This window comes from Paralichthys olivaceus, chromosome 23 (assembly GCF_024713975.1).
Source record: "Paralichthys olivaceus isolate ysfri-2021 chromosome 23, ASM2471397v2, whole genome shotgun sequence".
NCBI lineage: Eukaryota > Metazoa > Chordata > Actinopteri > Pleuronectiformes > Paralichthyidae > Paralichthys > Paralichthys olivaceus.
This window is the reverse complement of record NC_091115.1, coordinates 542,839-559,190: the sequence shown is the minus strand read 5'-3', so window position 1 is coordinate 559,190 and position 16,352 is coordinate 542,839. Positions and strand designations below refer to the sequence as shown.

At 46.2% G+C, this 16,352-nt stretch overlaps 2 protein-coding genes across 2 annotated transcripts; one reads left to right on the top strand and one right to left on the bottom strand.

The window, feature by feature from the left end:
* The first annotated feature begins 492 nt into the window (after nucleotides 1-492).
* Nucleotides 493-9,975, top strand: kiaa0930. The gene is made up of 10 exons (XM_069519930.1): nucleotides 493-922; nucleotides 4,626-4,774; nucleotides 5,899-6,003; nucleotides 6,119-6,196; nucleotides 6,276-6,377; nucleotides 6,794-6,934; nucleotides 7,111-7,299; nucleotides 7,871-8,030; nucleotides 8,116-8,271; nucleotides 8,599-9,975. The coding sequence occupies exons 1-10, from the start codon at nucleotides 739-741 to the stop codon at nucleotides 8,637-8,639; spliced, it is 1,305 nt and encodes a 434-aa protein (XP_069376031.1). The 5' UTR covers nucleotides 493-738; the 3' UTR covers nucleotides 8,640-9,975.
* A 393-nt stretch (nucleotides 9,976-10,368) lies between these two features.
* On the bottom strand, nucleotides 10,369-16,352 carry nup50 (nucleoporin 50). Its single transcript, XM_069519929.1, has 8 exons — nucleotides 16,144-16,352; nucleotides 14,929-15,007; nucleotides 14,646-14,729; nucleotides 14,338-14,542; nucleotides 12,951-13,616; nucleotides 12,331-12,415; nucleotides 11,876-11,994; nucleotides 10,369-11,269 (listed from the first exon to the last, which is right to left on the bottom strand). The coding sequence occupies exons 2-8, from the start codon at nucleotides 14,995-14,997 to the stop codon at nucleotides 11,070-11,072; spliced, it is 1,428 nt and encodes a 475-aa protein (XP_069376030.1). The 5' UTR covers nucleotides 14,998-15,007; nucleotides 16,144-16,352; the 3' UTR covers nucleotides 10,369-11,069.

Below are 16,352 nucleotides of genomic sequence, written 5' to 3'. Positions count from 1 at the left end.
ATTTATTAATTATTAATTATATTAATGTTCGTCTTTGTCGTAGTTCCTCGTACTGACCGTGACTCCGCCCTCCTCCAGCCGGGCGGGGACTCTCCTGCCGCTTGTTAGTTAGTCTGCCCGGGGTGCGTTTGATTTGTGACCCGCTGAGAACCGGAAGCTCCGGGTGAAGTTAAACAGAAGAGAAACATTATTTAAATTAAAATATCTGATCCAGAGTTAAAGTGAAAACTAAAACAACCTGATTTTTACAAGTTGAAGAAATAACATGAAAATTCTCATATTTATATATTAAATTTAATATTGGACAGTTTATTCAACACAGTTAAAACAAACAGACTCTTATTCTGTCAAACATTAATGTTGAGATTATTTTAGTGGATTTGAAGAAACACGTTCAAATAAGTTTTATCTTTAAACATAAAGAAGTCATGTGATTCAAACAAGAAATAAATATAACAAAGTAAAACAACACATGGCTCTGTCTCTTTAAGAGCCTCGTGTTGATACCGGAAGTGTGAGGACCGCCTCCTCCCCCTGTCAGCACCGCCCGCCCGGGCTGCCCCGACCTGTCCTCCCCGACCTGTCCGCTCCGTCCTGCGGCTCCTCAGCTGAGACTCACCGGCCCCGAGCCCCGAACTGACCCGGGACCAGAGCAGGAACCAGGCGGGGGCCGCGAACCGGGGCCGCGAACCGGGGCCGTCGGTGGAGTCACCGGACTGTCATGATCCCGGTGCGGAGATGGCGTCTTTCCCCGGTTTGTGTAAGGCCGACGGGCCCGTGGAGGTGGACGGAGAGAGGGACGGAGACAAGGACGAGAGGGACCCGGGGGACGGAGAGAGGGACGGGTCCCTGCAGCAGATGCTGAAGTCCATCGCCGACGAGAGGAACCGACTGAACATCCGCCAGGAGATCAGCGGACTGGGTGAGGAGAACCGAGCTGGAGGGGCTGAGAGAGAGAGGGTCCGATAGAGGGTCCAGAGAGAGAGAGAGAGAGGGTCCAATAGAGGGTCCAGAGAGAGAGAGAGAGAGGGTCCAATAGAGGGTCCAGAGAGAGAGAGAGAGAGGGTCCAATAGAGGGTCCAATAGAGGGTCCAGAGAGAGAGAGAGAGGGTCCAATAGAGGGTCCAGAGAGAGAGAGAGAGAGAGGGTCCAATAGAGGGTCCAGAGAGAGAGAGAGAGAGAGAGAGGGTCCAATAGAGGGTCCAATAGAGGGTCCAGAGAGAGAGAGAGAGGGTCCAATAGAGGGTCCAGAGAGAGAGAGAGAGAGAGGGTCCAATAGAGGGTCCAGAGAGAGAGAGGGTCCAATAGAGGATCCAGAGAGAGAGAGGGTCCAATAGAGGGTCCAGAGAGAGAGAGAGAGAGAGAGAGGGTCCAATAGAGGGTCCAATAGAGGGTCCAGAGAGAGAGAGAGAGGGTCCAATAGAGGGTCCAGAGAGAGAGAGAGAGGGTCCAATAGAGGGTCCAGAGAGAGAGAGAGAGAGAGAGGGTCCAATAGAGGGTCCAGAGAGAGAGAGGGTCCAATAGAGGGTCCAGAGAGAGAGAGGGTCCAATAGAGGGTCCAATAGAGAGTCCAGAGAGAGAGAGAGGGTCCAATAGAGAGTCCAGAGAGAGAGAGGGTCCAATAGAGGGTCCAATAGAGAGTCCAGAGAGAGAGAGAGGGTCCAATAGAGGGTCCAGAGAGAGAGAGAGGGTCCAATAGAGGGTCCAGAGAGAGAGAGAGGGTCCAATAGAGGGTCCAATCGAGGGTCCAGAGAGAGAAAGAGAGGTCGAGAGAGAGAGAGGGTCCAGAGAGAGAGAGAGGTCAAGAGAGAGAGAGAGGGTCCAGAGAGAGAGAGAGGTCAAGAGAGAGAGAGGGTCCATAGAGGGGCTCGTAGAGGGTCCTGAACAAAACAAAGCAAATGAAGAAATGTGTGAGTGACCTCCCACCACATGACCCCTGAGGTTACGTCATGTGATCGGTGACATCATCAGTTGCTGCAGCTCCACAGTGATCTTTAGTCATTTTAAACTTCCTGTCTGATCAACGTCGAGAGGTCGTAACTGAGGACACGAAGAGTTTAGCTGCTCAGGTGCTTTTGATCGTTAGAGTTCATTATTGATCCGATCTGTGTGTGTGTGTGTGTGTGTGTGTGTGTGTGTGTGTGTGTGTGTGTGTGTGTGTGTGTGTGCGCTCTCTCCGTCCTGATGAAGAATCAATGCAGCTTTGTTCTCGAGGTCGTGACGTCATCAGTTTTCTGCTTCGTGCTCTTCAGACACAGTTTGAATCTTTGGTTCAGAGAAACGATGACGTCGTAAAGAATTGTTATAAGTGTTGGTGTGATACCTCTCATTGCCAGAAGGGGGAGATAAACTCAACTCGTCAGTAACACATGTTGATTTGTTCAAACACAGAATTTATTCTCTGTTACTTCTGTCGTTAGAGGAATGAACATTAGTTTTTAAGTTAACGTCTGTTTACACTCAGGTCGTCAGAGGTGAGACAGCTGCTCCTCCCTCGTACCATCAGTTCAATTATATCAGAACTTTATTTAGAACGTCCCGGAGCTTAAAAATACAACTGTAGATATTTGTGAGGAGTTTATTCAGAAAGTACACAGACTGATTTATGTTTGACCAAAAGTTCCTGGAGTTTATTCTGACGTGTGAACGCGCTACATCACGCTGCTCCCCTCCCGTCCACCAGGTGGCGGTAATGCAGGAGACTTTAAAACAACGATGACGCAACACAACAACTTTAAACAAAGACGTTTCTAATTGAGCCGAATAAGAGACGAGTAACAAAGACAATTTAAAACTCCAGAAATATCAAACTTCAAGAAACAGGATTTTCCAGATGTGGAGATTTTTCAACTTAAATAAAAAACTGAAGAAGTCGAGCAGTTATCTTCGGCTCTGTAAGCCCCGCCCCCAAAGGTTCCTGCTGTACTGCCCACGCGTCACGAAGTTTCCCAGTGACTTCATTTGAACCGGTCGGTTCCTGTGGACCCGTCTCACCTTCAGATCAGGTCTCTGCTTTCAGGTTGTCTCAGTTTGTTTGTGAACATTTGTCCAAAGTAAGAGAATAAAAAGTGGAAGAAGAAACTGGGATGTGAGAACCGGTGACTCAGTCTGGATTATTCTGATCTGTCTCTAATCCTTAAATCTGAGCGTCTGCAAACTGTCACTGCTTCGTCTTCTTCAGACACTGAGAGGACGAGATGATTCATCAACATGAGGCGCTTCAGTCAGGACGAGGTTGTTCATCCAGAAAGGTCAAAGAGATCTTTACCTTGTTCTGTTGGATCTCGTGGAGGTTCTCAGGATCATCGTTCTCTGCAGCGTCAACAACAGTTTATACGAGAAATAAAGAATCAACAATGATAGAAAAGATATAAGAGTAATAAAGAATCCTACAGTCGGACCCTGGCTCGTCATGCTGCTCACTGACCAGAGGAGCTGTTTTCTCCAGACACACAGTCGATGTATTTTTAACATTCACAGTAATGAAGCTTTAAATAGATCAGGACTTTTCTCAAAGTCTCTGAAGCTGCTGCAGAACCGACCCGCTTCACTCTGGACATTTAACAAGCGACATAAAACAACAAGGCTGACTGGAAACCTATAGAGGATCCAGAGGTTCCAGAGGGTCCAGAGGTTCCAGAGGTTCCAGAGAGCCCAGAGGTTCCAGAGGTTCCAGAGGTTCCAGAGGTTCCAGAGGCTCCAGAGGGTCCAGAGGGTCCAGAGGATCCAGAGGTTCCAGAGGTGCTCTGGTGGTTCTTAAATGGTTGAAGTTCTCATGAACACGTTTCTAGATGTTTTTAAGTTCTGGAGTTGTATTTGTGTCTTCTGCTCAATAAAAAGGTCGAAGGTCATTTTGGTCTTTGAGGAGCTTCTAAAGATCCTGGTTCTGTTGAACCATCGTCTTGTTGAGGGTTCTGTTCCTGATCATCACGTTCTCTCTGGTTCTTCTGGATCTGATGTTTGGTGACGGCTGCAGGTTCTGGTTTGGTTCACTGACTCTGGTCAGAGGTCAGAGGTCATGTCCTCTAACTGAGCTCTGATTGGCTGCCGGCCGATACAGAGACATGTTGTGTGAAATGATTGACGACGTGTTTACTCTGCTGGTTAGTGCTTGTATATATATATATATATATATACATATACGTATATATATATGTACATACATATATATATACATATATATACATATATGTATATATATATGTACATACATATATATATACATATACGTATATATATATGTATGTACATATGTACATACATATATATATACGTATATGTATATATATATGTATACGTATGTATGTACATATATATATATATATATATATATATACTGTATATCAGATTACTGTGGATTTAACTCAATGAAGTAAAATATATTTCTGACTGATAATAAATAATAAACTGATCGATGGTCATGTGATGAATGTTTGACATATAAAAAATATAAACTTGTTATGAACAATAAAATAGACTTAATATAGAAGATATGAAAAAAAATCTTTGTTTAGTTTCCTCTGTTGCTGGTGAAGTGAAAATATATTAACTGTTGATTTTAACTTTGAACATTACGAGTCTGTTTGTGTGGAAGTGAATTCACTCGGTTCATGTTTCATCTTCAGGCTGTTTTAAGGACGACCGCATCGTGTTCTGGACCTGGATGTTCTCCACCTACTTCATGGAGAAGTTGGCTCCTCGTCAGGACGACATGTTGTTCTACGTCCGCAGGAAACTTTCCTACGTCAGCACCGACAACGCCGACGGCAAAAAGGTGACGAGACGACTTAATGAGAATGAAAACAGATTCTGACAAACAGAAGAAACAGATTCATCGAGTTAAAGTTCAACTTGTACGATTTAAAATATAAGAAACAAATCATTCAGAATTATTTGACAGATTTAAATTAGATTGAAATTGTAGATGATGTAACCGAGGACGTCACGTGTCCCCAGAGTTTTTGTGGCTACGCCCCTCTTCCTTCTCCTCCTCCTCCTCCTCCTCCTCCTCTTCCTCCTCCTCCTCTTCCTCCTCCTCCTCCTCCTCCTCCTCCTCCTCCTCCTCCTCCTCTCCCTCGTCTCTTTCTAATCACATCTTCTGAACAGCTCTCGTCTGCCTTTTGTCCTACATCTGTCCCTGGTCGCCATGGTTACACATTGTTCTGTGTCCAGGTTGGTTAAACACCCCCCCCCCCCTCATCATCATCATCTTCATTATCTTCATCTCTTATTGTTCAGGTACAGATCAGATGAAGGATATTTCCCATCGTGCACATTCATATTTTAACAGTGTTACCGTGGCAACCAGCCCTGTGCTCTTACACGGCTTGTGAGTGATATGAATCTCGACGTGTGGCGACTTCCTGTCTTCTCCCCGCAGACGTTTAACCTCTGAACAGAGTCGAGGAGAGGACGGAGAAAAAGACGAAGTTAAAGTGATTTTAGTCTCCGACCGAGGACACGCACATGCACGCACACACACACGCACACACACACACACACACACACACACACGCGCACACACTATATGAACAAACATTTAAGATCTGATGTTGGAGATGAAGTTTAACTTCCGACGAACTGAAACATATTTGTTTTTACAAGATAAGACGGTTTTGGGACGTAGGGGGCGCCACTGAGTTAATGGAGGAGCTTCTGTTACAGTCTGACCTGAGTCTGACCTGCCGCCTCCTCCATGTTGCTGACGCTCACCTGTTCCGACAGGTGACCTCCACAGTCCTGCTTCCTGTTCGCCGACCCGTCGGTTTCCATTCACGCATGATTCAGTCGTTCATCGGTATCGTCCCCGCTCGCCCGCAGCTCAGCCAATCACGTGAGGTACAGGAGCGTCAGTTGTGTGTCATGTTGTCGTCTTCTGTCTCTGGTTGTGACGTCCAGGTGGAGGTGGAGGTCTACAGGAGGGACTCCAAGAAGCTGCCCGGCCTCGGTGACCCCGACATTGACTGGGAGGAGAGCGTCTACCTGAACCTCATCCTGCAGAAGGTGAAACATCAACCCGCCCCCCCCACGTCTGATCCTCAAACAGATGTTCTCAACACATGTGGACGCTACAGTTTCCAGATGTTCCCTAAACGTCTGTCTGATCTGTGTCCTCCAGCTGGACTACGTGGTGACCTGCGCCGTCTGCACGCGCTCAGACGCAGGAGATATTCACATCCACAGGAAGAAATGTCAGGTGAGACACGACCACGGCTGAGACTCATCACGTCTCACAGCGGCTTCCGTCTTTATTCTCTTACTTCCTCCTCCCACAGGAAGTGTTTGCATCTCCCAGCAAACACGCTATGGACAGTAAAGGGGAGGAGTCAAAGATGAGCTACCCGAACATCTTCTTCATGATCGACAACTTTGAGGAGGTAACGGCTTTTTGTTTTGTGTCCTGTACTGCAGCCAGCCACCAGGGGGCGACGGAGAGGATTTGGTGTCACCTGCGCTGTTTGTTCTGTGTGACGCACGTTTTCCTCCTGAGAATGAAAATATAAAAGTTACCGAAGTTAAATTGGTTCTAAAACGTGAACGTGTGTAAAACGTTTTGGACGTGAGTGTGTCGATGGCGTCGATGCTGCAGCTTTAACGAGCTCAAGCTGTTTCACTTCATCCTGCACTGAAACCTGCTTCTACCGCTCGACTCAATCAAGACGTCAGCTCGATAACTTCCTGTTCCGTTCGTCCCCACAAACACAGGAAGCTCCGAGAACTTTTAAATTTCCCCGTTGAAGGTTGATGCGGTGAAATGGCGGCAGTGACGGTTCTGATGGATTCTCTGACGCAGGTGTTCAGCGACATGACGGTGGGCGAGGGCGAGATGGTCTGTGTGGAGCTGGTGGCGAGCGACAAGAGCAACACGTTCCAGGGCGTCATCTTCCAGGGCTCGATCCGCTACGAGGCGCTGAAGAAGGTCTACGACAACCGGGTGAGGAAGTTCTGCTCCTGTCGTCTGAACCTGTGGCTGCGCTTCAGCTCGTTATCATAAACACAGCGAGCATCGACAAGATCGTGTATGAGACGGAAGCTAGTCGCCATTAAATCTGATCACGTGTGTCAGGAAACATTTCTCCGTGTGTGTCCCCCCCCCCCCCCCCCCCGTAGGTGAGCGTCGCTGCTAAGATGGCCCAGCGGATGTCGTTCGGCTTCTACAAGTACAACAACATGGAGTTTGTGAGGATGAAGGGTCCGCAGGGCAAAGGTCACGCGGAGATGGCGGTCAGCAGAGTCCCGACAGGAGACACCTCCCCCTGCGGCACCGAGGAGGATCAGGTGTCCCCAGTGCACGAGAGGGTGAGGACAAAAAAACCCATCAGAATTCTGTCTCTCTGTTTCATTATGTAAGAAATTAAATTGTTTGAATTGGTTTTAAATCACATTTGAGGCAGTTTCAGTGAAAAGTTCTACAACCGTCTGAAAACAGGAACTCCAAACTTCCCTACGTTATATTTTCATCGAGGTGGAGAAGTCCCGACCAGTTTAGTTTCACTTCCTCTCGTCTGATTCGACGAAGCAGAAGAGAAACGTCTGCGGCTCAGAGACTCGAACGCGACTCAGAGGACGAGATGAAATCAGGTCACGATCAATAATAAATGAAGCTGCGCTGGATTATTCATCGTTTCTCAGTTTGAACTCCAGATGTGAGTCACAGACGCAGATTCTCAGACTGATGGGGAATTTGTTACCAAGGTTACAAGTCAGCGGGCCGCTGAAAACACTTCTCGTGTGTGAGATGGACACGTGTGTGACACGTGTGTGACAGCTCCAGTTACAGACTGAAGTAAAAGTACCTCTACACCTGTGTACAGTTACTGATGAAACACTTTGATCTCTTTCGCCGTGTGTTTCCGTGTCTGTCCACCAGGTGACGTCCTTCAGCACCCCCCCCACCCCGGAGAGGAACCGCCCCTCCTTCTTCTCGCCGTCTCTGAGACGAAAGGTTCCGAGGAACCGAATCGCCGAGATGAAGAAATCTCACTCGGCCAACGACAGCGAGGAATTCTTCAGGGAGGAGGAAGACGAAGGTCCGAAATCATGGAAACTAAAACACATGAGATTAATTCAGTGATTAAATCAAATGGATCAAATGTCTCGACTCTGTTTCCTCAGATCTTCACACGACCACGAACCTTCGCTCTCGCTCGCTCTCGGGCACCGGTCGCTCGCTCGTCGGCTCCTGGCTCAAACTGAACCGGACCGAGGATTACTTCCTGTTGTACTCACACCTGACGTACGTCACGCTGCCGCTGCACCGCATCACCACGGGTGAGAGGAAGACACGTTGTTTTTCTATCGGATCAAATTCAATCTGTAAAACTAACACGTTAATGTTTTAAATCCATTTCACTGCAACGATCAAACATGTTTCAAAGATATTATATAGAAATGTGTCAATTATGAACAAACACTCGGACAAACGGAAAAATTTAAAGTTGATTGAAAGTTTTATTTTTGTAGTTTTAATTTTGAGGATGTCGTACAGGCAGGAAGTGACATTTAGTCTGAACCTTCAGGGGCTGATGGGAAATGTGGTTTGTTAAAAGATTATTCTGTGTGTGTGTGTGTGTGTGTGTGTGTGTGTGTGTGTGTCAGACATCTTGGAGGTGCGGCAGAAGCCGATCCTGATGACGTAGCGGCGGCCGGTTGAGACTCTAAAGTGCCTCCTGCATCAGGCTCCAGAGACACAGCAGCGCCCTCCGGTGTCCAGACAGAGACACCACACACACCTGCTTCAGCCGGAGGGACGACAACAAACAAACAAACAAACAAACAAACAAACCAGCCATTCAGGAAGTGCCTCCTCCTCCTCTTCTTCTTCTTCTCAGTTCCCGCTGTGTCGACTGGTCATCTCCATGGAAACCGGCCCCAGCGACAGGGTCACATGACCTCAGCGTGAGCAGGCATTGGCTGAACTCTGATCAGGAAGTGAAGAATGTTTGTTTCTGTGTAAATATTCTGCTGCTTTTCTCACTGAGACGCCTCCACACACACACACACACACACACACGCACGCACACACAAACACACACACACACCGAGGCGACGCTGCGTGTGATGAGGTCACTTCACGTCACGTTTATAAAAGAACCAATCACAGCTCAGTTCACTTTGTTCCATGTTCATCACAACTTTAACTCTTGTTGGTTCTTTTGTTCAGAAACTAATTAAATATTAATTCAACTTTCATTTATTAACAACTGATCAACTTTCTTCATCGAACTTTAATTGATTCTGTTTGAAGTTTAAACTAAATTTGATTTAACCTGAATTTATTAAACAAATGTTTTCACATTTTCAAATTATTAATAAAACTCATGAACTGATTTATTCACTGAGAAGAAACGAACAAACGTAAACATCTTCGACTTCTTCAGTGGGAAGAAAATAACAAAGTGGAACTTTTAAAATTCAGATTTTCAGATTTTTCTCAGTAAAAAACATTTTTATTCTCAAAAACTAAATGATTTGCAGAAATCTGACCAAACATTTCAAAAGAACCTTCGGTTGCTTGAATCGAATCCTTTGACTGAAAGTTGTGATGAACTTTAAAACCAAACGTGAGAAACACGAGTGTCGTTGACCCGACTTCATCGGTTCAGCTCAGATTTGCGCTCGGAGACGAAGCCGTCGTCGATCAAAGTGTTTTTTCTTCGTGTCGTATTTAAAGTGAAATCTTCGGTTTGAGACGTCTCTTCAGTGTTATTGATTTCTTATTGTACTTATTGTTTCTCCAGCTGAATGTATCCACGCTGATCAATACAAAGACGTTCACCGACGACAGTTTGCACTGTAAAACGCTTTTAGAACCTTTTTCAAGCTGTTTGTTAAAACCCTTTGTTCCTGCGTCACTTGAACGCAGCGTCATGGCTTTTGTACACAGACACGGTCGTTGTGCACGTTCTGAGATTCTCTTCTTTTACAAACTCTCTGTACTTTAATGTTTATTTATTAAAATACATATTATCAGAAGAACCTCTCACTGGTTTCTATGACGACAGTTAAAGGTTCACCTCTCTAAATGTTCTGTTTGCTCATGGAAGTGAACTTTGGTGTGTGGCGCCACCTTCAGGACAAACTTAACATTTTCAGTTTTTCTTTGGCTCATCTGTTTTCTGCCCGCGCTCTACTTTCACAATGATTTCTGAACAAACTGAAAACTAAAGGGACAGAAAGAAAAACCTCACTTTTATTTTCTGATTCTTTTTAAAAACTGTTGTTTGTTCAAATCCCTTAAAAACCATTTGAAACTTTACACTGTTAACTTCAGTCGTTTCCTGGTTCTGTTTCCAGTTTGAAACGTTTCCGGAGCCGTGAAACTTTGCTCCCACGAGAGGTTTAAGTGAAGAACGAAGACGCAGTGAGTGAGTGTTCGTTTCCTTTTATTCCTCTTTACAAATGTTCGATGACAGCATGACTCATCGAGGCCGAAACCAAAGGCCACACGAAGGACACTTAGAAAACAACGAGTCCGTGATCACAGAGAAACAGAAAGTTACAGTCAGACTTCTCTGCAGACGCAGGAAACATTCACACCAGATCCACTTGATGAATCCGCCGACGCAATAAATAGTTTCCAGAGCAAAAAGATAAAAACGAACTGTTACTGCTTTTAATTTGTAAAACCAAATCGACTGGACCTTTGTTGGGAGTTTTCCCCAAAAACCTCAGTGGTGACGATCGAAGGTGCTGCACGATCTTAACGATGATGATGATGATGATGAATGAATGACGATGATTCTCCTTGATTCACACGTTCAGTCGCTCTGGACCAAATCAAAACAGTAAAAGTGAAACCGATCAGATTCATCGTCCTGTTTCTTTAACAGCAGCAGCGTCCGAGCGGAGGAATGTGGCGGATTCGAGGAGCGACGACCTGCTCTGACGTTTAAAACAAAAGTATTTCACAGTATGACGACCAATTTATTGTGATGAAACAGCTGATTAACCAGGATGAGTTATTTACACTGACATGCGTGTGTTGGGTGTGAAGGGAAAACCGGTATGACGAGGAAGTCTGAGGACGACCAGGTGAAGCTGCTAAAAGCTCGGGGGGGGGGGGGGGTTCAGCCTTTCTTCTCTTCCAGCGTCTTGTGGAGCTCGTCGGCTTCCTCGGCGGTTTTGACCCGGATGAGGAGCGGGATGGGGCAGCTCGGGTTCTTTTCGTCGATGGTCGGGTTCGGGATGCAAACCACCATCACGTTGTTCTTACCGACTCGAGAGCACGGCATGGACGACGACACCATGATGTTGAGCAGGATGTTTCCTGAGGAAGAAGAAGAAGATGATGAATGATTTTCTTCTTTTATCTAAAATCTCCTCGGCTGAAAAACTTCCAGTGAATATTTCAAACTTGTAAAAGTAAAAACTTAATTTACAGAAGTTTCTCAACAATCACAAGTGGATTCATCAGAGTTTTGTTTCCTGCGGGAAAAACTTTAGCGAAGTGAAGTCGACGATTTAACAACCGAGCTCCTCATCAGGAGGCAGCAGTTCCTCTGATTCACCAGCAGGTGGAGCCGTTTGTTCAGATTTTACTGTGTATTTAAATTTAAAATCTAAATCTTTTATTATTATTATTATTTCACATCTTCATGTTTGGGATTTAAACATTAAACAGATGATCATAAATTCAATCTTCAACAGATCGAAGTTGAGAAAGATATTTGGGTTTTCTTGTATTTAATATATATATTATATTTCCTCTATAATAATTATATTAATTATATAAATGAACAGAATCCTCAGTCGTTAATTCTGATGATCTGGATTTGTTCAACTGTTCACAGTCACTCTTGATCCTGTGGTTTGTGAGAAACAGATGTGAAGCCGTCGTTTCGAGCTCCGGCCACTGAACAAGTTGTTTTATTACCCAGGTTGGTGTCGGCCCGAATGACCATCTGAGTTTTCCCGTCCTCGATCTGTTTGAGGTGCAGAGTTCCGACTCCCTTCTCCTTGAACTCCGAGTCCTTCTTGTAGAACATTTTACACCTGAAGACAAACACAAAGACTTCTGCATCAGGATCGAGTTTTAAAACTGATTTAACTCCAGAGTCTGATTCGAATCTTTATTTAATCAAGTTCGGTTTAATAATCGTAAAACAAGCATCTTGAAATGTCCGGAGAGGTTTTTAATATCAACCACCAGATATTTTCACTTTGTGGTCAGTGAATAGTTGGTCTGATCACATCGATCCAGATATTAGTCCCTGTTTTATTTTGCTTTAATAGAGATGAAGTAGAAAAGAGCGTCCCACTGCTGAAAACATTCAACTGTCTTACGAAGATGTGAACTAACATCAGAACGTTAGTAAAAGTCGGACGTACTTCTTGGAGAAGAACGCATCTTCCTCTTTCACCTCTTTGACGTCAGGTTTCGGCGGCTCCTCCGACTCTTCCTCTCCGTTCTCGACTGAAATTAAAAACCAAAACGTTTCACTTTGAATCCACGACATAAATCCCTAAAAGTCACTTTAACTTGAACAAAGTGAGATTTGATTTATTTTGTTTCTGACACAATCAATAGTTAAACTATTATTAATATTCTCCTCTTCTGTGACAGAAAAATAATATCTGTTCATTTCTCATATTTAATGAGTTTAAACACTTTAGAGACGAAACAGATCTTCTGTTTGAATCATTTTCTTAATGAAGCGTTTCTCTACAAAGAAATTAGTAAAAGTAGAAATTAACAGCTCATCACGATTTCCTGTTTCACAAACTGAAGTTATGAAGAAACTTGTTTTTGAAATCAACAGATATTTAATTTAGTTAATCCTCAAACCGGATCATGTGGAAACCAAATATTTAACATCTTTTAAATTCAGTGAATGTTAAATCTCTAAAGATGAAATGTTCAGGTTCTTTCTGCCACTTGTCTCAAGAGTAAATCATAAAACACAAGTCTCCTCCGCACACTCAGGACAAATATAAATCTGGTGTCCTACCTACAGGCTGAGCGTCCTCAGCCTTCGTCCCGCTGAAGGACCGAGGAGCAGCAGATCCTGGAGCTCCGAACACCGAGGTCTGACTGGAGGAGGCGCTGAAGGAGAAGCTGGGGGTCATCGATTTGGACCCTAAGGATCCGAGGACGGAGCTGTCCACCTTCTGCCCGAAGTTAAACGTGATGCCGGCGGGGATCGGAGCGGCGGGGGAGCTTTTGTCTTGGGTCGAGTCGTCTGTGGATTTTTTGGCAAAGGAGAACAAAGTGGCGGCTGGAGCCGGAGCCGCCGAGCTGCTGGGGGAGGAAGATGAGGGAGGAGGAGGGGTGGATGAGGTGGGCGTCCCTGCCGGCTTCTTCTCCTCCGAGCCTCCGTCAGCCGCAGCGGCTGATCCGGCGCCGTACTGCCGCTCGATGCTGGCCAGGTGCCGCTCATAATCCCTGAAGATGGGGTTGAGGTCGCACAGAGGGTTGTCGTTCACGTGTTTGGTGATCCAGTCGCGCACAGAGCAGTTGAGCGCGGTGAGCTGCCGGCTGTACTCCTTGTTGCCGACACTGCTGCCGCCGCCGATGCTGCCGAAGCTTTGAGCCGGACTTGGGGAGGAGCCATTGGTCTGCTTGGCCGTGATTTCAGCAATGGGTTTGGCGGAGGAGGGGCTGTTGAACGTCAGACCTGAGATGATGGAAGAAGAAACGTTACAGAGGATGAAGCAGAGAGGAAGAGAGACCCCTCCCCCCTCTAATGCAGCAGCCCCCCCTCCCCCTGCCCTGCAGCTACACCACGACATGAGCGAGCGAACACACAGAGCGACGCTGATTCAGCTCCATTACACACAAACACCAAAACAAGACCCTCGACAATGAAGCACTTTCACTTCATTACACGACGACTGAACGACGTCCTCAGATCAACACTGACGATTACACTGACCTTCAACACGAGGCGGAGCAACAAAGCATGATGGGAAAAGTTTCATCATCTGAAACCAACAAATCTGGTTTTAAATCTCTGCTTTTCTTTAAATGTCACTGAGATCAGTGAGGTCACATCTTTTAATAAATATACGAACATTCAGTTAATTACATATTTTAATTTTCTTTAAATAAAATATGCTTTTGAATTTTAGTCACAAGTTTTCACAGAAAACGAACAAAACTAAGATGTTGTGTTAATTTGATAAAAGCAGTTTGAAGAAGACGTCGATCAGCTGACGTCAGTCGGACCTGAGACCAAACTGCTGTTTTCATTATTTTAAATAGTTTTAAATCCGTCACCATCAAACCTCTGTAACTGTCAGAGTCACGTGTTTTACATCACATCATGATTTATCAACTCAACCAGCAGAGCAACGTCTGTCGTATCAGACAAACACGGACAGACCGTGTCTTCTCACCTGGAGTCACAGTGGACGTGGCCGGAGATGAGAAACCTCCGAATGACGGACTGATGCTGTTTCCGTTGGTCAGGCTGCCGAGGCCTTGAAATCCTCCTCCGTTCCCAAACCCAGAGAACATGGTCGGAGGCGAGGCTGCGCTCGCCGCCGCCGGCTTGGTCAAAGAAAAACCTTTGAAACCTTTGAAAGCTCCGCTGTTGTCTCCCTGAAACAGAGGAAACATGCTCATCACTTTCACAGTGGTGGATTCAGTTCTCATTCACAAGTTGTTTCAAGTGTCTCAGTTTATATTGAGGTTTGAGTTTTACCTCTGCTCCAACGTTGCGGCGTTTGGCCTTTTTAACCACTCGGTTCTTCAACACATCTTCACTTGCAACTGAAAACGTCCCGGCCTGATGAGAGACGTCACTGAGTCAAGTTTACATCTTACAGTACTTCCTGTTTCCCACAACCTCTCCTGACAGAAGGGATGAAGAGTCTAAACCACACAGACCTAAATCTTTACTCTAACCATGTTCAAAACATCCATTTTTACACCGTGGACAGTTTGTCCCACACTGCGTGAGTGAGGTCCGCTGGTGTGAGACTCACCTCCTCTCCCTCCTCCTCCTGATCCCAGTTCCTGTCCGTTAACTCTTTGTCTGCGATCCTCTTCGCCATCCCACCTGCTCTGTAACAGAAGAAGAAGAAGAGGCGTGATGTCAACGTGACGACTTCAATGTAGAAATCCACAACAGAAGAGGAACCATGACAACGTTACAGCTGATGTGGAACTTAGAACACATGTGATCGTCATGTATGTGCTGCTCTCTGATGGGGACACCTGTGATCGTCATGTATGTGCTGCTCTCTGATGGGGACACATGTGATCGTCATGTATGTGCTGCTCTCTGATGGGGACACATGTGATCGTCATGTATGTGCTGCTCTCTGATGGGGACACATGTGATCGTCATGTATGTGCTGCTCTCTGATGGGGTCACATGTGATCGCCATGTGTGTGCTGCTCTCTGATGGGGACATGTGATCGTCATGTATGTGCTGCTCTCTGATGGGGACACATGTGATCGTCATGTATGTGCTGCTCTCTGATGGGGTCACATGTGATCGCCATGTGTGTGCTGCTCTCTGATGGGGACATGTGATCGTCATGTATGTGCTGCTCTCTGATGGGGTCACATGTGATCGCCATGTGTGTGCTGCTCTCTGATGGGGACATGTGATCGTCATGTATGTGCTGCTCTCTGATGGGGACACATGTGATCGTCATGTATGTGCTGCTCTCTGATGGGGACACATGTGATCGTCATGTGTGTGCTGCTCTCTGATGGGGACACCTGGTGGAGGTGTGGGCCTCGTCTATATAAATGGCCCCTCACGGTCTCTGTCCTCGGTCTCTCAGGACCAGACGCAGTTTTCAGGTGGTTTCTTGAAACTGGTTTAATTTCTTTAACCCTCCGGACCAGTTCGAATCCTCCGGTTCTTCAAACGTCTCGTTAAAGAGCTGATGTGAGATTTAAACCGGAGGCGTGGATATCAATTAGCCTCGGTTAGCTCCTGTCATGCTAACAGTCTTTGTCGAGATAACCGGTCACGGTGTGCTCATCACCACAGAACTCGGTGGGTCGGTTCCCTTCGTCTCTACCGAGTGTGGACGGTCACTGAACGAGTTAACCGGGGGTTTAACGTCCATGTTGTGGCCGTTAGCCGGTGAGCTAGCGGCGGGTGTCGATGCTAACCGGGCCCGCAGCTCAAACGCCGCCCGGATGCTAACGTTAGCTCGCCGTTAGCCGGCTGGTCACGTACCTGGAGCGGACTTTAGTTTCCTGGAGGCGCAGAGACTCGAACCTGCTCCGGTCAGAGGCTCCGGTTCAGCTGCTCCGGTAACAACTCAGGTGAGAAGAGAAACGAACGAGTGACGCTCAGGGTTTGGGTCGAAACTCTCACGCCGCCATTTTACGCAGCGGAACATCCGCATGGGTTCGCGCGTCCCGCTCTTTTGCGCATGCGCAGCA